The following is a 21,390-nucleotide window of genomic DNA, read 5'->3' as shown; positions in this document are numbered from 1 at the left end:
GTCATCATTTTTGGGGTAAAGGGGAAATTTCAGAGCTGAAAATTCCAAAGATTTAGAAGGATTTGGAGGAGATGCCTGTATGAGACTGTCATGCTGGGTGGCTGGGAGGAGACAGGCTCACAGATGACGCAGGCTTGGCATGAGCCCAGTTATTTGGGATATCCTGATCCAACCAGTTCACTTTCGAAAGCTGAACTGACTTGTAGCAGTAGCAAGACCTTTCCTGTCCCCATCCTTCTTCCCAGCAACACTCATTCAGGGGTTAACTGTAAATATCTGCTGAGGTAAAGTATTAAACCAAAGGAAGGGCATACAAGTCAAGGTCCCGTGCTTACACTGAGATCCAGGCACTTTGCATAAAAAGTTCTGCTCTTTCTATCAGTGTTACAAACTGTAAAATCTTCTTCAGAATACATTTAGGCAAAAGATTTCAAATTATTACTATTAGAGAATTTTTGGATATAAACAGCCACCTCTTCACTAACAAAATGGAATTACTACATCAAAATACGAAGTAGACTAGATACAACCTGCTAAAGTGTCCTTGCATTGGCAAAACCAAACTAATAAATACACAGAAATACAAATAAATAAATATATTAAAATGATCATGTGTAACAATAAAAACACTTAGAGCTCTTACAGTTCCCTTAAGTTTAATAATCTCAAAAATATGTAAAGAATAGTAGAAGAGTTTGATGCTTACCTGACAAATAAACAATTAATTTTTAAATGTGATCAACTAAGAAAAAATAATAACAATCTGGATTTTAAAAAATTTCAGTATTACTTTTCCTTGAGTCTACTGCATAATTTCTGCAATTTCACAGACTATATCTTGACTAGTTTTCTCTCCCTAGTTGTTTCTTTAGGTCTTGATCATGCACCAAACCAGCCTTAGAGGAACCTCGTCTCCAGTATGTTACGACAAATTCCTATTCCATTTATGTAACCCTCAAGCAGTGGACAGAGGGACTGCAAACATAATACACTCTTTCACTGTTATCAAATGGTGTACATAAGAGACTCCTTTATACATAAAAATCAGGCTCCATAACTAAAAGGCTCTTGTGAAGTAGTAGTGAAACCAGGTTTATAACAAATGCTGTCAAATATATATATACTACAGATATTACATATGTATACTACAACAAGCAGAGCAAAATTGACTACCAGTTGTTTTGCATCACAGTATCTTAAGATACAACTTTTTAGCTGCAGCACAGTCTCCTAAAAGTGAATATTGGGAAACACTATTTGGAATGTCTAGAACATTTTTTAAATTCAAGCACTCCCACGAGGATCATTGGAAGACTCCAAGAAACTGCCTTGCACACCATAAAATCTGGAAAACATAAAACACACTACTGCATGGCCGTCACAGAGAACACGCTGCCATGCTACTGACCAGACAGAGAACGTGTTTTACCCTGAAAGCTTCACCCTAGCTTGCCTTCATGAGCATACAAAGTCAGAGCTGGATAAAACCATCCACTTTCACCCTTCAGCAATAAAGAAACAAAGGCCTGGGACTTCTCCCTCGGTTCAAATTTAAAACTTCAAGCTTGGTTTCAAGTGACAGGCAAAACCAGGAGAGTGAAGTCTGCAGCTGACCAACTCTGTGTGCCAAACCAACCTTGCAAAAGTCAGCAGCAGGCTGGATGCGGTGACCCGGACAGAAAGCGGGGCCCTGTGCTCGGGCAGCTGCAGCACCAGGGGATCCACCAGCTTCCAGAACACGGCACAGCCCCTCCACAGCCCGACTCACCACCGCAGCACCTCTGCCCGAGTGGGATCCCGCGTCCAAAGGCAGCAGACAACCATTTCACTAAAACCTTGGGTTTTTTCCTTCTCCTTGCTCACTCTGGATTATTACCAGGATCAACATAAGCCGGAGGAGGAGGGCCGGCTGCAAACCCGGCATCTGCTCTGGAGACAGCCCCAGCCGCCCCGTGTGCCAGCAAAACCCTCTCCCTATCCATCCGCCGGAGATTTGCCGACACAAGGGCAAAGTGGGATTAGGGCCGCGGCAAATATTTGCCTGTCAGCACTTTACAGCGGGGTGAGGGCACGGACGCGGGCGGTGTTTGGTTTCCATCAGGGTGACTCCGCTCCCCCCGCAGCTGCAGGAGGGCAGAAAACAGAGGGCAGCGCTGATGTCGGCCTAAACTCAGCGCTCACCGCGGGACACGATTACACTTCAGAGGACTGAGTTTAGATGGGACGGAGACCCCCCGTTCCGGGAAGCTCCCAGGCGATGACAACCCGCATCCAGCCCACCCTGGGCTGATGTGGCTCTGCCATGCCTGCGCTCACTCCGCCGCTGAGCCGACCCGGGCACCCCCTAAAGCGCCCGGCAACTCTCGCCCCTCCGGGGCTCCTCCCCTCGAAGCCGAGCTCGGCGAAGCAACAAGTGGAAGCCGCCGAAGTCACTTCCCCACCTCCCCGTCAGCTCCCTCCGCCCGCCGCCACCTCCCCGCCCCTGGCCCCGCCGCGCTCCCTCGGGGGTGTGCGGGAGGGGTCGCTCGGTACCTGCGCGGCCGCCGCCGCCATGTCGCGCAGAGGCGGCCCGGGGTGAGGCTCCGGCTCTCCCCGCCCGACTACAACTCCCGTGAGGCCGCGGAGCGGCCGCCCCACACCCGGGGCGGTGTCCGGCTGCAGCGCCGGGGGTGCCCGGAGGTGGCGGGGAGAAAGCGCCGCGGGGAAAGCTGAGGGGTTTGGAGCGGCCTTGGGGGAGAAATCGTCGCTTTCGGCTACAGCTGCAGCGTTGGGGTGGTTTCCTTTCGGGGAGGCTGGTGTTTCTGGTGCCCTCACGCAAGGTCGCTCTTTTCTGAATCTCAGAGTCCTTAGGGTTGGGCTGGACTCTAGAGATGCCTGGTCCAACCCCCTGCCAAGGCAGAGTCACCTCGAGCAGGTGACACGGGAACGCGTCCAGGTGGGTTTGGAATGGCTCCAGAGAGGGAGACTCCATGGCCTCCCTAGGCAGCCTGTTCAGTGCTCGGCCTCCCTCAATGCAAAATTCTTCCTCACCCTGAAGTGAAACTTCTCTGTGTTTTGACTTAGTGACCATTGCTCCTTGGCCTCTTGCTGGGCACCAGTGAAAAAAAAAACCAAAAAAACAAAACCCTTAATAAATTTTTGTTGTTTGTTTTAATACATTTTAATACAGTACTGCCTTGCTTTTAGGACTATTCTGTATGGTGGGTTTTCCTTTCTTCCCCTCCCCCCCATTTGCACATCAATTTATCAAGCTCTTTGCACAGACAACTTGAGGCAAATGTGAAAGTCAGGCATGATAAATCTGGTATGCAGCAGAGTTCCCCTTTCTGCTCTTCCCCATTGATGAAAGGAAAATCGTCATCCCTGATCTGAAGGGATGAGAGGACATAGTCTCAAACTGTGCCAGGGGAGGTTTAGGTTGGACATTAAGAGGAATTTCTTCACAGAAGGGGTGATTAGACATTGGAGTGGGCTGCCCAAGGAGGTGGTGGAGTCACTATCCCTGGAGGTATTAAAGGAAAGACTGAACATGGCACTCAGTGCCGTGGTTTGGTTGACAGGGTGGTGTGTGTTTGGTCATGGCTTGGACTTGATCTCAGAGGTCTTACCCAACCGAATTGGTTCTCTGACTCTGTGAAGGACATAGGGACAGATTAGTATGTCCACATAAAATAAGAGACTGGCCAAAAGTGGGTGTGAAACTGGAACAAGAGGTTTCTTCCTAAGACAGGGTGTGGGGAGTACAGGGGTACAGGGTTCCTAACACTCTCAGCACCAGCCTACTACAAGCAGGCTGTTTCCTCTTTTTAGATTTTATTCCTCCCACAATGCATAGGATTTTCTGAAAGGACATTACTTTCCCAGTGCCTGAAATAGGCTAGTCTTGTTTTGCACTTGAAGTGCAAACTTGAAAAACTTCCTTTGCTTTTTTCCCCACATTGCTTGGGTAAATAAAACATTTTAAATTAAACTTGTGAGCAAGCAGTTTGTCATCAGTTCTTGCCACAATGCTTGTGACTTTCTTAACGTCATAAACATCAGCTTAAGCTGAAGATCAAAGCATCAAATTTTCTAGAGTCTTGAGGAAATATGTGTAGTACGTGGTCATTGACATGTCTTCATCATCCTTCACACATAAGAATGACTAAGTGACCTTAGGTTTTGGTGATTAATCTTCATCTAATATGTGTTTTTTGAATAGCTCAAAAGCATTTTAGTGCCCTCAGAAATGCAGGTTATATGCATTTCGGATGCATGGGATGCAGTGGGATGTATTGGAAGCAAACTTCGGGCTTACTTTTCTTGGCACGCTTTGCTGAATCATGCAGCCATGCCAGGAGCATCTGCTGAAAATGAGTGTTTGTTTTCCATTGATCTCTAGGCAACTGGGTGTCTTCCAAAAGTAATCTCAGGGTCATCAGACACAAATAATGGTAAATCAAATCCCATATAATTTCACTGCAATGGATTTTATTTTACAAATTTTCAAAAAGTCTGTGTAGAATTCTACTTTTCACTTGAAAATAATCAATTAGAATGGATTGTTCCTCTTTTTAATTATTTAGTAACAAACTACTTTCAGAAATATTTCAGAATTATTGCCTGTTTATGTGCACATCAATTTCTTCAGAAAAAAACATGCTGTTTCCAACTAGATCCAGAGCTGACCAACACTTCCTTAGAATTTTCCATATTTCCTCATTTCTTAGCAATAGAAAATGTTAGAGATATTTCCTTTTTGGAAGCAGCACTAGAAAAAACCCACATGGTCTGCTCCATCCGTGTTGCTTTCCTGTATGTTTACTCCGATAAAATTTATTGGTTGATTTCTTCATAAACCGTGATGGACTACATGGGAATTATTTTCAGTTTTACCAGCCAGGAAAGGCATTGTCAGTCATGCTCCCAAAAGGAAAGTCTTTGCTGGTAAAAGTTTTTTCACTGGGTGATAGAGGTAGCCAACTCAATCAACTAAAACAACTAATTTGCTGCTTAGTGGTCTCCTGTGCACCATAGATGAGTGTTTTATGATGGTCTCTGAGTATGTGCCCATAGAATGTGTTCCTTCTATCTGTCTAAAATTATTGTTATATGTTCTACATGTTTTCTTTACATTTTTTGCAAGAGTTGATTGGTGTTATATAATGACTGGAAGGGCTTTGCTTCCACCAGCACTTGAGGTATTTTATGAGGGCAGCTCACTCCCAGTTCCCCTGGTCACCCTCAATGGATTAACATACCATTGTAACTAGACTGAACAACAGGCTGCTGTTCATCATCAGAAACCTTCTGTGACTGTGGGGAGAAAGCTTTGAAAGCACTTTTTGCATTTGTTTGCATTCTGTTTTGAATAGGTGGACAAATAATTGTCCGTAGGTATAAAGCTGGGAGTAGGCAACATAAAAAGAACCAGCAAAGCTCTGGAAAACATCTAGAACCAAATATGGCATTTTAGACAAAGTGGCTGAGGAGCTTGGAAGAATATTCCTCTAAATATCAGGTCAGCTTCCAAGACTGACTTCCACCAGAGCACATCAGATTTAGGAGCTAACACTAATCAGAACTGCCTGCATTTCACTCCTGTGTGGACAAAGTCGGTACCAAGAATTTTATCTGGTTTGGTGCTGGCTCAACTGCACCAGCAACGATAACACATAGACTCTGGACTGTGCAGTTTAAATGAAACAGAGTCTTTTATGTACACCTACATACCTATATGCGTGGTACAGGGATAAAGAGCTTTTTTTTTTTTTCTTTTCTTTGTTGGAAGAAAGCAGCATTGTTTAGAGGAATGAAACTAACTCAAATATGTTTTGGTTTTGTTACCTGAGCAGTTCCTGAATATGGAGAGAGTACTCCACTCCTCACACTTTTCTTTGTCCTTCTCAGTATTTGGCTTCTGTGGATGAGCAAGGGCATTTTCAGCTGCGGAGTAACCATAAGGAGAAGATAAAGTAGAATTTTATTTATGTTTGCAATAAACTCAATATTTCAAAACATTGAGAATAGGAAGGTTTCCTGACTCTCAGTGAAAACACTTCTGGCAATAAAGAAGTACAGGCTGTGCTTTGCCAAAATCACAGACATTTATGCATCTGATTCTTGCTCTGATTATGATCAGAAGCAAAATTTTCATTGATTTTAGTGGAAAAAGGATGTTTCCTTAAAGATGGGGTTAGAAGTCAGCTTTGCCAGAAAAGATCTTGGATTTCAAGTGGACAAAAAGTTGAACACAACACAGGCATATGGCCTTGCAGCAGTGAGGACTAACTGTTTATGGGCCTGTGCTACCATCAGGCTGAGGGAAACCTTTATTCCACTCTGCCTGACATTCTCATGGTCCCTGACAATGTCTCAGTACTGCAGGTCTTGTTGTCTGCAGTAGAGTATCTAGTTTTGGGGCCACCAATATGAGGAAGAGACATTGACTGACTGAAGTCAGCCCTATGAAGGATCACCAAGATGAACAGGGAGCTGGAGCACATGATGTATGAGGACACTAAATTGGCTGGGATAGATTTAGCCCCAGGAAAAAATGAGGTTTAGGGGACATCTGATGGCTCTGTTCCATTCTCTAATGTGAACACACAGAGAAGGCAAGAAAAAAGCAACATCATCAGGCTGCAGCAAAATAAATTTTGTTTGTGTGGAAGCAAAACCATCCACCATAAGAGTCATTAATCATTGCAACAAGGACTCAGAGGACTTGGAGTCCCTGTTCTTTCAGATTATCAGTTTGACCAGATAAAGCCCTGAGTGACCTTGTCTGATCAGGCAGATAAAACTTCTGTGAGCAGCACGGAGCAGTGGATCACCTCCAGAAGTCTCTTCCATGCTAAAATAACCGATGACATTTTACAATTACTTCTTCAATTGAAAATACCTTAATAGGTGGTTATCAGAGGCTGAGAACAATACTCACAGGGTAGAATTCCATTGGATTTCTGAATGTTTATTACTACTTCATTATATCAGGAGGCAGCATGTCTACATTCTGAGTTACTTTGGTTATGGCAGCAATACAGTTGGGTAATATCAAGAATTCTTTTTACATATTCAGATACACTGCAACAAAATAACAAAATATGCTGAAGTTACAAGCAGATTTAAATAATTTGCTAAATACTGGGCAGAGCAGGATTATTTCAGACTTTGTGCTTCTATTATAATTCTCAACTTTGTTTTAGAGAGATGTAAAATATATACAAAAATATTTCACAGTCATGTGGCTCCAGGGTAATGAGTTGAATGACAGCTTGTTGAAATTATGTAGGTGCATGAGACCTTCTTGGTACTCATGGTCACGATATTTTCCTCATGTGGAGATTTGCTGGTACCAATGAAGTGGTCCTGGCTTACCAGAATACAAGAAATTGGACCAATTTGTCTTTCAATAAGTTATCTCTTCAATAATTGACAGTATTCAGTCCCCAGCCCAAAGTCTCTTGAAGCCTCATTAATTTCAAATGTTTCTGGTCAGGAAGCAATTGCCAAATGCTGGTCTCCACCACAGCCAGAAAAAATGACAACTTCTGTCTTTCCATGGTTTGACTGAACACAAGTAAATTGGAGCCCTGTAGAATTAATGAGTCCCCTTTTAAATTTTTTACATTGTACGCAGTAACTGTAGTGAGATACCAGGACTGATCTGTTCAGAAAGGTGCATCTGATGATTAGGGACATGATACAAACACTTTGTTCTGGCAACCAAACCAAAGCACAAACTAGAAACTATGGACTGTATTGGTCTATGTCATATACGTTCACCCCATTCTTATGCTTTTCTTAGGTAATCTTGCTTCTGGGTATAATCAGAAATAGGATACTGTATTATGGGCCTGCCTGAGTTTCTCCTTTTTGTAAACTACACAGCAGCTGTGAAGAATCTGTTGTCTGCTCCAGATAATCTTTAGAGATCAAATGAAATAGTGTAGAAACAGCATAGACATTTTAAAACAGATGCTTGAAAAGCCAAATTGTGACTTAGAACCGTTGCTAAACCATTGCTTGGTGCCACTGCAAAACTACTTTGGCTTTCTATATAAATGCTGGGAAATTAAATATTCTGCTTCCAGGGATTTTGTCATTCAGCTACTTTGGAGTATGTACCATATGTTGCACTACCTGGGGTTAAAAATACCTATTGAGCTAGAATGAAGGAGGATATCAGTTTATCTTAAAAAAAAACAACAACAACAAAAAAAAAATCCAAAACAAACAAACAAACAAACAAAAAAACAAACCAAAAGAAAACCCCAAACATCAATTTTACAAATAAACAAACCATTTTTATTCTATTCAATGGTTTTATTCAAACCATTCTAAAAGGCTATTTAAAAGCCTTTTATTCTTGCACTATAACCTATTTAAAAGTTTAAGTGCTCTCAGGACCATGGCAAAGGGAGAAAAGGAGGGAAAGAGCAATTAGAGACAAATATGCTCCTGCTCAGGAGATGAGCTGTTGATCTGCTGCAATCATCTGAAATCATATTCTAAAACTGGAAGAATCCTATGGCAAAGAGCAGTAAGAGAAGGAAAACTGATATCTTAGTGAAGTATCTGTTTAGCATCTGTGTTCCTTCTAGGGCCCTCCTAAAGTTATAAATTTCAGACCCAAAAGACTACTTTTACACAAAGCTAGTTTTGTATATATATGTATCTATCAAAAGATAAAATAACATTTGCCCTGAGAACTTCAGAAACTCTTAGGTCTCACAGTTATTGTCAGAACAGTTAATCCAGAGACATCACTCTCCACAAAAAAAGACCAATAAGTAAAGTGATAAACATGGAAAGGCATTAAAATTTACAAAAATACCCATGTGTCTATCACTATATACAAGTATTTTAAGTCAGGTAAGAAAGAGATATGCAACAACTTTTAACATAAAACCTATGTTTTAATGCCCAAAGGAAAAAGCATTTTTTTTTCTTTTCAAAAGAGAGTATAAGTGAGAGAAAATCCATCTCACTGTTCAAGAAATTGTGAACTTAAGATTTTCAGGCCAGTAAAGTAATTTCTTGGCATTCTCATCTCTTCATCCCACTGCAAACACATTTTGTTATTTTCCATACACAGCATGTTTGCAAAGAGTAAATTTGTGTGTCTTTCTCAGGGAAGTGCCTCTAGAGGCTATCCATAGCATGCAAAATCTGAAAGTTCATTCAGGATTAGTCCTAATAGTTAGGTCCTGCTTCAATAGAGAGATGTCCCTTCGTGCTGGAATTTGCCTTCATTGCAGGTCCTGGGGCTGGAGGCTTGACCATTGCTGGAGTGTAAACACAGACTGCATAACTGTGCCAAATGCCTCTTGAACTTGACTCCAACAAATACATAGAGCACAGGGTTGAGGCAGCAGTGGGAGAAAGCAATTTTACGGCTGATGTGAAAGGCAAGGTTGGAGTCTTTCACGTACTGACAGGTAGGTGGTGGAAAAGTAGTCAGGAAGCTGAGGATGTTGTAGGGTGCCCAGCACAGGAAAAAAGCCACCACAATAATAAGGATGAGTCTCACAGTTCTGTGCTTTCTGCGAGATCTTGCTCTAAGCAGGATTATGAGTATCTTGAAGTAACAGAATACGATGACTCCAAAGGAAAACAGGAAGAGTACATTTCTCACGTAAATGTCCACCTTTTTCCAATTCCCATTGGCATAATCACAGAACCTGCGCCCTTCCAAGTCTTCTTGCACTGTGGTGTGAATCACCTCAGGAACCACAATTAAGATGCTAACAGTCCAAACAGCCAAGGACACCAGAACACCACAGCACTGCGTCTGGGATCTCAGAGTTGAAAGGGGATTCACCACAAACAAGTACCTCAGGATGGTCATGAGAGTCAAAAAGAAAACACCACTGTAGTAGCCAATGGAGAAAATAGCATTTGATGCTTTGCAAAGGAGCTCACCAAAAATCCATCCAAAGGACTGATCCACTACCCAAAAAGGCAGCATGCAGGAGAAGACTAAATCAGAGATACAGAGATTCATGATGAAGATGTTTGTTAAAGATGTAAGGTTTTCATATTTCAGTAGGATCCATAACACCAAAGTGTTTCCTAGCAGACTGAGGAAAAATACCAGAATGTAGAGGACAGCAGTGAGATAGATGTTAAAAGTGAAATAGTCACCCATTTCACAGACGTTGGTTTCATAAAGGTATTCATATGAGGAATTATCATCTAAATAATAGTCTTCATCCATTTGTCTGTGCAAATCTTGTGCTGTTCTCCAGCAGCTACTTCAAAGGACTGCAACAAATCAAATGAAATCTATTGTGAAAATCAATTCAATAACTAAACTCCCACTGTGGAGGCTTCTATTTTAAAACAGAAAAAGCAGCAGTGAAACTATTCATTTGGGGAGACAAAGGACTCATTTCTTCTTATGACTAGAGCATGAACAGGTAGATACCAAAGACTTATTGCGAAGCGCTCAAATATGTAAGCCAGAAATTCAGTTTCTGAACCAAAATGTTTGGTGACAACTTTCAATTACTAAGTTTCTACTGTATGAATGTGCATTGGTTTTTGATGTAAATGTCTCAGGTGACAAGACTTTCAAATATGCTAGTGTTTTTTTCAGTTTTCTGGAGTGCTATCCAACTCCTAAGCACTTCACTGTATAAATGATCCTTGGTCACTGAAGTTCTGCACTTTGTAAACCTAAAAAGCTGAGCAGAACCGGTAGCAACAACTGTAAGCACTAAGAGCAGGAAAAGTCAGGTTTCTTACAGATTTTTATCTTGAGGTTTGTTGATATCTAAACATCTCAAAGCTGTGGCAGAACTGTCATCATGCTGGGTGCTCTGTGCACCTCTGTGGCCTGATGATTCTCAGGAGAACCAGGAGAACAGGAGATCACATCACAGTCTTTTCTGGGAGTGCTGCCTCTGTGTATATAAGCAGGCTGGAATTGTATCCCAGGTCGATAGTGAGTTGAAACTGGCCAACAGGATCAAAAGTTTGTGGGACTGGGAAGATGGCATACAATCAGGCCACAGTAGCCTAATTTCTGTATGAAATTAAGCTTAAAAATAAGCACAGAAAAATCAGTCATGCCTCTGACCAGTGTTTAAATCTAAATACACTTAATTCTAGAAAAAGGCTTATCTGCATCACCATGTTTGGATCCTATTTTGATTGCAGCCAGAGAGAGACCTGCCAATGAGTTCCTTCAAAGTACAAAGAAACCCCTCAGCTTGGGCCAAATTTTGCTGGTGACATTTTCCTTTTTTAACTAGTGAAGGAATAATCTGCCTGCTACAGCCAGCCTCTGCCTTTGGAGGACAGGGGAGCCATGTCTACACTAGGAAAGCACGTCAGGGTTCACTCCTGGCTGCCAGAATCTAATGCCATCTGTGAGGGTAGGTGGTTCTGGTCAGCCAGAACATGACACAGGCAGCACAGGACAGGGACCATCTATCCAGTGGGTTGTAATCAGCGAGTTTTGGAGGCAAGGGATGTGTAGGATTCAGTAATGTGACAGAAAATGGCCGTGGAACATTTCCCACCAGAGTCTTAGTTCTAACTGGAAAGATGTTTGTGGCTCTCACTTTGTACAGCGCTGCAGTTTTCAGGCATGCAGGGTAAGTTCTTGCAAAGACAGTCATCCTCTCTAGTTTTACATGATAGAACAGACAACACGTAAGCAATGAATACTTTAGATTGAGGTCCTGACCGTCACTGTGTCCTATTTCAGCTCAGGCTGGGGTATGCTGCTCCTTAGCAGCTGTCCTAAGGGAGCAGAGAAGCCTCTTTGTAAATAACCAGGGTTCTCCAGGATGAGAGGACAGTCCTAACCTGTGTCTTCACCACTTACTGTCTCCTTTTGTGCTGACCACTCAGTGACAGCAAGCCCCAGGGCAGGTCTGCCCTCAGGCCAGGAGCTTCACAGCCAGCAGGGCTGCTCCTGGTCTCTGCCACAATTGCTGCTGGCCCCTGACACAGGAACCTTCTCACAAAGACCTCAGCCCTGATCACTGCCTCTGCCTGGGAAATATTCTGACTTGCACGTGTCCTGTCCCTCATCACATCATGCCATTCTGCTCTTCACACCCTTGCTGCAGGGTAGGCAGTGGTTAGAGAACAGGTATCTGCTGGGGAGCTTTGCTCAACCTCCTGCTTGCTGTCAGGAGCTAAGCAATACTTGCAAGGCAGAAAGCAGCATTTTACAAAGGTGTTTTGAGATTATGTCAGATAACAGTTAACTGCCAAAATAAAGGAGTGTACCGACACATCTATTTTCTTCACAGTTCAGATGAGAGGAGATGGTAAATAGTTTCTGCAGTCCAGAAAGTCTCTATTTTTCTCCATTTTCCCCAAGGACACATGCTGAGTGTGCAGGCACTTGATTCATGCTGGCAGACAGCTGTGATTGGAAACCCTGTTAGTAATTCTTGCTGTTTCCATCTCCAAATTTCCATATGCCACGGGTCTTACCCACCTAACCCAAAAGGTTCTGTCTTTCACTTTGGGAGGAGCCAGAGGAATGCTTGGTTACATGGGGGCAGATGTCCTCTCTCTGATTTTGTGTCCAGCATTTCCAGAGAATGTAGGAAAATGCTTCTGTGAGGTAGCTTGTTCCTGGTTGATTTTAGTGCTGCAAAGTTAGCTCTTGGATAATGCCACATTTCACAAAACAAGTTCATTCATCTTATGACATCTTACCTGGTGCAGGATCCGTGGAATTACAGATGGAGGCTCCAGCCTACAAAGCATCAGACCTTGTGGATGATTGATCAGGATTATATGCTCTGATATTATGTTTCTACCAGCTGAGGAGCCCTCCATCAGATCAGTGATGGTAAGGAGAACTTTGCAGGAACCTAAAGCACTTAGATATTTTTCTTTTAACCTCAAAACCCCTTAAATCAAAACTTGTATTTTTGTTCTTCTATATTTTATCTTCCCTATTTCAACTCTACAAGGAAGAAAAGCTCTGTATGGATTTTCAGTTAAGATATATGAAAAGGAGATAAAAAATTATATGATTGTATCAACAGGTAAAAAATATGTCAGTGTCACACAAGAAATACAAATCATGCAACTGTTTTCAGTGTACATATAACGGTAAAAGTGAGAGCAGAAGTTGGTTGAAAGATGGAAATTACCTTAATTTCAGTTGTCAGGACAAATAGTAATAAAAAAACACATTATACAGTTTAACGTCATTCCTGCCCTTCTGAAGAGCACTCAGCAAGGCATTCAACATTCATTTCACTTTTGTCCAGAAAAACTGCTTCTCCAGAAGCCTTCATTTTCTAGCAGGGCTGTGCTTTGTCTTGGAGCATCATAATAAAAAAAAAGATTCTAATACAGAAATGGGGAAACGATACAACAAGTGCCCTCCAGTTCAATTATCCTTTTCTCTGAAAATTCAGTTCAACTTCTGTCAGCTGGAGGTACATATTATTCATCAGTTTATTTCATTTTCAAGCTGAGCATTTGAAAGAGTGGCTGGGAGGAGTTGTCTGCTCACTTTGCAGTCAGTGGAGGGTGAGAGGGGCACTGGCAGAAGCCACGTCAGCCCCCATTCTGTGCTCTACCAGTCTCCTTGCCAGAGCTGCCTCCAGGCAGAGGCAGCTGAGACAGCCCCCCTTAAGAAGATTCCTGGCATTTACACAGAGAAGCTGAGGTTAATCTCATCTTAATTGGAAAAGACAAGGGGAGTGCAGTAGAGAGAAGCTCCCCACCATAAGGCATGCACTGATGGTGGTTTTTTATTCACTTTATTCAAAAAACCTCTGGACTTCATAGCTTGTTCTCCATGTTTCTCAGGTCAAAAAAAAAAAAAAATAGATGTTTTTTGCAGGGTGGTTTACACAGGCAACAAGCATTGACACATAAAATAAATTTCTGTTCCCTTAAACTAAATTTATCTGGTAGCTGCTTCCTTAGCCAATCTCTTGTTCCAGCTGTGACCTTTTCTGGCAAGAAAAGGCTTTAGTTTTTCAAGCAGGTTTATGGAGCAGCCATTTAATTTGGGAAAATTAAAACACAATAAATAACATTTTTCCTTCCCCAACTATGACTGGTATCTTGGAGCAGAGCCTCAGAGTCACATGTAGGAGATACACAGGAAGTCATGACAGGTAGTCTTGGTCCAAAGCACAATTGTACTCTGGACAGTGTGGTCTGTGCTGGTGGATGAACTTTTTGTCTGCTTTAGAGGGAATTTGCACATGGCAGCAAACTCTTCCAGAATATGGATAAAGCAAATGATCAAGGTAAAGTGAAAAGTCAGTAGGAATTCCTGTGAGTAATTTAGTTTTGTAAAGCCTCAAGAAGCCTAGCTCATCAAAGAATCTCTTATCCTATTTTTAACGCAAAACATTCTGTTGGGTAGGGATCATTTTCTGAGACCTATGCTTCCACTTGTGCCCCATGGGTTTCACAATGCAGGTACAATACTCACAGTGAGCCCAGAATTTTGGTGGCCTCCTGTTCCCCCTCAGCTCTGCCTCTCAGTCCTGGCCATCAGCCCTGTGATAACCACAATCTATGGAAGCAGAAACATCCCAAATAAAGAGTCTGGAACCCATCCTGAAACACACATTTGAGTTCAAATTTCCATGCTAGTTGGCATGCCACAGCTTGGACAAGTGCAGCATTTGCTGGGTTAACAACTGGCTGGATGGCTTGACCCAGAGAGTCACGGTGAATGGTACCACATCCAGTGACTAGTGGTGTCCCCAGGGAGCTGTGTTGGACCCAGTCCTATTTAATATCTTTATTGATGATCTGGGTGAGGGGATTCAGACTACCCTTAGCAAATTTGCAGTTTTATTATGCTAAGTCTGGTCAGAAAGGATGTGGTTCCAGCAGCTGGGCAGCAGCTGAGCAGCAGCTGTCCAGCAAGCACAAGCAGGAGCAACCTTGGCCAAAGAGGTTTGTGTGGAAGTGGAGGTGGTTGGTATCCTGCCTGTGGTTTCCTGCAACAGATTTTGTGCCAGCAGGATTGCTACTCTGGGTATTTTCTATCCTCCCCTAGGACAAGAGCAAGGAGAAATCCAGCCCCTTATTTTTGTGGGATGGTGCAAAGGAGAGCACTGCTCCCTGCTTGCAGCCAGGCAGGGTTTGGCCATGATTTTCCTGGTAGTTCATGCAGGGATGGAATGAGTAAGCAATTCTGCTGGATGATAAGATGTAGTCCTTTTGGTAATAACTGGCTGTGAGAAAACAAAAAACAGGAGCTTTCTGGGGGTTTTTGAGTGGAGAAATTGTCAATTTTTTTCTACAGTGTAGAGGAGTGCAAGTTTAAATGCATTTATTGCAAGCAAAGAGCTTGCATTGACCTCTGTGTCTGATATGTAATTCTGATTTTCTTCATAGCAGCACTCCTGCCAGGCCCAGAACACCAGCCCATTTCTCTTTGCCAGGCAGCAGTGACATGGCATACCAATTTCCCATCTGCTCCATAGAGAACATAAATGCTCCATTATTTGCCCATGAAAAAAAAGCATCATTTTGTTTCTTAGTAGCTGTGTTTCTTGGCAGTTGAAACCAAACAAAACCACTTCTTATTTTTCTTGCTAAAGCAGAGCATTTCTGCAGGTTTCTGCTGCCAACAAAATGTTGACCCCTCCCTGTCTCTGTGTGCAGATGCACACATACCCTCCTGACAATATACTGAAAGATGGGGCTGTCCTTGAGAGATCTCACCAGCCACTGCACTATATTTAAATTGCAATCTTAGAGCTGAAAAAAGAGTCTGTTATGTAAGATGTGTGTAAAGAAACTGACTCTATTCCCTCACAGGTTCCTACAGACAAAAAGTAAAGATGATTATTAAGACAAAGGAGCACATCACAGTTTTGGGAGAAATAACCTTGTGTCTTTCTCTAAAGCTTAGCAAAATTCAAGCCTCCACATAAAGTTCATGAACTCATTTTTATGGCTCAGAGACCAGAGATGAACAATAGGGTTGTATTTTTCTACAAAATTCCATTCTAATGGTGTAGTTAATCTATATTACCCTTTTTTTTTTTTTTTTTTTTCCTCCAAGAGGATTATAAGCCATATGTATAAAGAATTTGTGTACAACATTTTGGGTGGGATTTCCAGAGTTCCTGCTGGGCCCATTGCTGCAGGAATGATGCTGAAACAGATGGAAACTGGGCTGACAGCCATTGATGTGACCAGTATGCCCTGCTCCTGAGGCTCCTTACTGCAGGCCTGGGATGTGGCCTGGGGAGAGATGATGAGGGACAGCCTCAGCATCTGTGTGTGTGTGGGCAGAGGGAGGTGTATTTTCTGGGGAGACAGATGAGCAGTGTCACTGCAAGGAGCTCAGCTTTGTCACTGAGTCTGTCCTTGTCCCTGGCAGTGCAGGCACAATCTGTTTTTGTTGACTATTAAATGGGCTCACTCGTATCAGACCATTCTCACTCATGAAGCCATTCTGATGCTGAAGTCCCAGAGACTTGCAAGGCTTTAGCTAAATGGAGGAAGAAGAGAAAGAGAGAAAACCCTACCCACTGAGAGCCATGCTTGCATAAAGTGAAAGGCTGGGTGTAGTGTAAGGAAGCAAACAACATAGAATCATAGAATGGTAAGGGGTTGGAAGGGATCTTAAAGATCATCTAGTCCCAACCCTCCTGCCTCGGGCAGGGACACCTCCCACTAGACCAGGTTGCTCAATGCCCCACCCAGCCTGCCTTTGAACACTGTCAGGATTGGGGCGTCCACAACCTTCCTTGGCAACATGTGCCAGTGTCTCATCCCTCTCAGAGTAAAAAAATTTCTTCCCAATATCTAACCTAAATTCCCCCTCTTTCAATTTGTCTCCATTATTGTCCTATCACTGCAGTTCCTGATCAAGAGTCCCTCTCTGGCTTCCCTGTAGGCCTCCTTCAGATACTGGAAGGTTGCTATGAGGTCTCCACATAACCTTCTCTTCTCCAGGCTGAACAGCTCCAGCTTTCTCATCCTGTCTTCCTAGGGCAGGTGGTCCAGTCCCCTTATAAATTTTGTGGCCTCATCTGGACTTGCTCCAACATTTCTATGTCCTCCTTTTGTCAGGGGCACCAGAACTGTACTGAGCACTCCAGGTGAGGCCTCACAAGAGCAGACCAGAAGGACAGAATCACCTTTCTTGACCTGCTGGCCATGCTCCTTTTGATGCAGCCCAGGATTCATTTGGCTTTCTGGGCTGTGAGTACACCCTATTGGCTCACTTTGAGTTTTTCATCAACCATCACAGAACTGTACATGTTACTGCTGTCTTTTCAGCACTTTCTAATCAGGGTTTTGTTTTTTTTTTTTTTCTTTCCCTTCATCACATCTGTTATGCTTTGCAGAACATCAGAGAGTTTGAGTTTGCCTTATTCACCCCACTTGTACTCACTGGCATCAGCTACTCCCTACCCTGATCCTGGATGGCTCCTTGGCACCCAGACCCAGCTGGGTAGCACCTTGTGTGCCTCCACTGCTCCCAGTGGGCCTGGCTAGGCTGGGAGCTCTTGCACACTCCCCCAGGTGTGGAACTCACCTGAGGGAGCCTTTTCATGTGGATGCAAAAGCAAGACTGAAGAACAGATGGCTACAGCCAGGTCAATGTATGAAGCATCTCTGTATCCCGCTCTCCTCTGGCTGTATGATGATCCCTCCTCTGATGGTGTGAATTGCCACCTGCTCTCTTAAATGGACATGCTGCAGCTCTCATGAAGACTAAAATCTGATTTATGAGCAGCCTCCTGTTCCCAGAGGGGTAATGTGCCTCAACATGAGGCAAGTCACAGTATGGCATTTACCTATCACCAGTACAAATTTTTTGGCTGCTCTGTCATCCCTGCTTTTTCTCAGAGTGGCACCTGCTCTGTGTTCTGACAGAGGTTTGGATGAAGCAATCTTTGGCACAGATCTCTTGATACTGCAGACCTGAAGCGCTGCCACTGCCATGGAGGTACAGGACATCTGAGCACACCCTGTTCCTGTTCTGCTGCCCCCTCTGCTGCCACCCATCTGAGTTACTTGGCTCCCAAAACTCTGTGAAGAGGGTGATGCTAGAAAACCAGATGAAACAATAAAGGAAGACAAAAGAAACCGCTCTGCTCACCACTGACCACTCATTTCCTGTGAGTTTTGGAGAAGAGTATATACAGATTACATATATATAATATATATATGTTCTCTTTGCTCCTGATGGCCATCTACTTCTGGAGAGAACCAAAGACTGGGACTGTTCTTTGGGTTAAATTTGGAGTCAGAGAAAAGAGGTGCAGGATGCAGGGTGGTCAGAACCATTACAGCTTTAAAAAAAAATATGCTAGGGAGAAGTAAAAATTACAAGGGAGAATGGCCTGAGGCTTTATTGGGTTGATAACCTGATGGCATCTCAAGTGGTGGCTCAGTGAGGGGGTGGCTCAGTCAGACTTTGGGAAAACAGAACTGGCTGGGGAAAACAAAGCTTTTTATAATTAAAATTACATTTTTCTACAGGAGACAGAGTTAGAGGAATTTTCTTGAGCAAGGACATCTCCAGAGCACAGCCAGTTTCCCAACACTCTTTGTCTGATGAGTCAAAGCAAAATAAATCACATTTGATTGAACAACCCCAAAACACAGTACATTTAGAGCACTGTTTACGTTAACAGTGAGGCAATTAATTGCTTGCACCAGAAACAATTGACCACAACCGAGAACATTCCTGTCCTCTTTCAGTCCCTACTTCCCCAAACCCCAGCACTTCCTCCTGATGTGCCATGCCTGCTCATACACTAGAGGCACAGCCCAGGCATGGTGCATCTCTTCAAATGTCTTCCCCCAGCTCCCTCAGAACAAGTGCAGCAGCCAGGACTCCTCGAGCTGATCCTGCAGTGACTGCAGTTCAGACAGCCCTGGACTGCATTTACTCTGTGGCACCAGGTGAAATCCATCTCTTGTCAGACAGAGTCAGTGCGTGCTTTCCTCTCAATAGGATTTTCAGAGAAATCCTTTCATTTGGCTACCCCTGTGAGCACAGCTGTTCTTTTCAAAGGCTTGGGCTGAAATACCGCTGGCTGAAACGTTCGGTCTGAGCTCAGAAATTCTTAAGATCCTGCTAGACCTGGCTTGGTCTCACACTCCCACATCTTTTTCTCTAGCATTTTGCTCATTTGTTTATATTGAAGATTCACTGTTGTTACAAGAGGCATCTCAAAGTGCTTTACCACTTTGCAGACGACATCTGCACACTCCCATCTGCCACACTGTGCTGCTTGTACACACATATTTCAGCACCAGAGTATGAGCAAGCAGGTGGCCAGCAGCAGCAAGTCCACCCAGAAAAGGGGCTCTTTAGCAGAAAGTCAGCTGTAGCCCACATTCCCCAGCAGGGGATCACATCAGGGGCTCTGTGTGTCAAGCACTGGTGAACCGAGACAAAATCTTAATATTCCAGTTCCTGAGCCATTTCATAACACCTCCGGCCATCTGTCCTTTGGCAAGATCTTGTGGTAAGTGCAGTGAGGGCAAACACTACTTTATGCAACAAGGGCTGGCATGCTCTTCCCAAAACTGTTCCCCAGCTCCTAGATTGCCCTACACTTACCCCAAGATAGCTCCAGTCCCTCAGGCCACCTGTCCTCTTTAATCCACCTGGCAGAGGCATATTCTTCTTTAGTGATATTATGTATTGTCTTTCAAGGAAAATCAAGTTTGTGAGCTGGGAATTGTGGGCAGCTCCTTCACACAAATTAAAGGGGAAAACCAAAAGGCAGGAAGCAGAAGGCAGTAATGTAATTGGGAACTGTTAGCAAGAGTGTCCAGGCCTGCATAAAGGTGAAATAATCTAGAAAAATTGTCTCCTTGGACACTTTCCCTTTTCAAGTTATTCCTTACTTGAAACAGACTTTAAATACATTTGTGGATGATAGGGAAATTCAGGCTAGTTAATCATGGATGACATGATGAATCCAGACAGGACATAGCATTAACAAATACATTTCCTTCTTCAAAACTGGTCCAAAGAAGCACCTCTATGGTGTCTCAGCACAAGGCTTTAAAATTTCCATGCAAAGGCTTAAAGACTCAGAGGCAAAACTCTTGAATTTTGCTACATATTTTAGCCACCATCCCCAGTGACCAGAGCTACTTCTGTACATGTCAGTACCTCTTCTCCAGCAGCCTGAGAAGACTGAGGTGCAAAGAACAAACCTTCAGCCCTGATCTTCCAGCAGACACTTGCAGGGCTGTGCAGTGCAGTGGAATCAAGCAAGCATTTGTGAAACCACCTGGTGTGGCTGCTGAGGCTGCTTCTTCACTGGGGAAGAGGCAGCCAAGCCCAAAGGATGTGGGTAATGCAAAGCACTTGGTCCTGGGGGTCTGCAGCAGCTTGTGTGTCTTGGAAGGTGTAGCCAAAGTGCTGTGCAGTCATGGCTGTGTGAAATGCAGCAAGCAGACTTTGTGAACTGCTCCTGAGCATTGTGTCAGTTCTTGTGCAACTCTGCCCTAACCAGGGTCAGGACTCTGCACCAACAAACTCCCTGTTCAGCTCTGAATGCCAGAGATCACTGGGAATACAAACCCCAGCTCTAAATTTGCATCCCCATCTCAACCAAAATTGAAACCTGCATTATTTCAGAGTAATGTCTGTGTTTTGTTCCTTTTTGTCACAAACTACCTCTTCTTTTCTTGAAACAAAATGCAATTCTCCCTTACTTTGGAATTTCCCACAGCACCAAAAGGGCCAGCTTCTGCTGAGCCCTACACAAGATGCTGCCGCCAATGGTGTATAAAATTGGCTGTAGCACTCTGTGGTTGATGTGAGCAAAGTGAGGTTTGCAGAAGGAGGTTTTTAATGACCAGAAATGACACAGAAAGAAAAACCAGTATGTTTGGAGAGCTTGTCTTCTGGTAGAGGAGCCTCAGTGAGTCCTTCCCTTTCATGTTTTCTTCTATGATTGAGATATCAAATATCTCAGCTTCATGCACCCATTGTCGCTTTTCCCACCAATATCTCTTGTTCCAAACAAAAGATACAACCTGTTGCTGCAGGTGAAGTCTGGTTGACTCAGCTATTAGGAAGAAATTCTTTATTATGGGGATGTTGAGGCACTGAAACAGGTTGTCCAGAGAAGCTAAATATGCCCCATCCCTAGCAGTGTTCAAGGCCAGTCTGGATGAGGCTGCGAACAGCTTGGTTTAGTGGGAGGTGTCCCTGTCCATGGCAGGGCATTGGAACCAGACGGTCTTTTCACCTCAAACCATTCTATGATTCTATGACTCCAGGTATAACAGAGCTCCCTAGAGCACATGCATGTTGTGGGAGCCACCCTAAGATCCAGAATGATTATTGAGATGTTAGCTTTGGTAGCCATCCTGCTCGGCAGCAGCCCACCCTGCTCATGCCCTTCAGCAGCGGCGCTGTGATTCTCTATCCAGGTTAAGGGTGCGTGTCTGTGCAAGTTTGAC

General features: G+C 43.6%; 2 protein-coding genes across 9 annotated transcripts in view; both read right to left on the bottom strand.

Annotated features, from left to right (window-relative positions):
• FYCO1 (FYVE and coiled-coil domain autophagy adaptor 1) overlaps nt 1-2,946 on the bottom strand; it is a 46,813-nt gene extending 43,867 nt beyond the window's left edge. For 2 of the 8 annotated variants that reach the window (XM_018909669.3, XM_050970274.1), the window contains exon 1: nt 2,533-2,930. The gene's annotated coding sequence lies outside the window, so the exon portion shown is untranslated. Of the gene's footprint in view, nt 1-1,636; nt 1,775-2,280; nt 2,305-2,532 lie in introns of those variants that run through there. The other 6 variants (XM_050970275.1, XM_050970271.1, XM_009086188.4 and 3 more) reach the window with 6 other exon arrangements.
• Nucleotides 2,947-6,946: 4,000 nt separating this feature from the next.
• On the bottom strand, nt 6,947-10,280 carry XCR1 (X-C motif chemokine receptor 1). The gene has a single exon (XM_009086186.4). It carries the CDS (start codon nt 10,199-10,201, stop codon nt 9,197-9,199), a length of 1,005 nt encoding a protein of 334 aa, XP_009084434.1. The 5' UTR covers nt 10,202-10,280; the 3' UTR covers nt 6,947-9,196.
• Nucleotides 10,281-21,390: the final 11,110 nt, after the last annotated feature.

The sequence above is a fragment of the Serinus canaria genome, chromosome 2 (genome assembly GCF_022539315.1).
Source record: "Serinus canaria isolate serCan28SL12 chromosome 2, serCan2020, whole genome shotgun sequence".
Taxonomy (NCBI): Eukaryota; Metazoa; Chordata; class Aves; order Passeriformes; family Fringillidae; genus Serinus; species Serinus canaria.
Note: the sequence above shows the minus strand (reverse complement) of the source record. Positions and strands in the feature narration are given on the sequence as shown.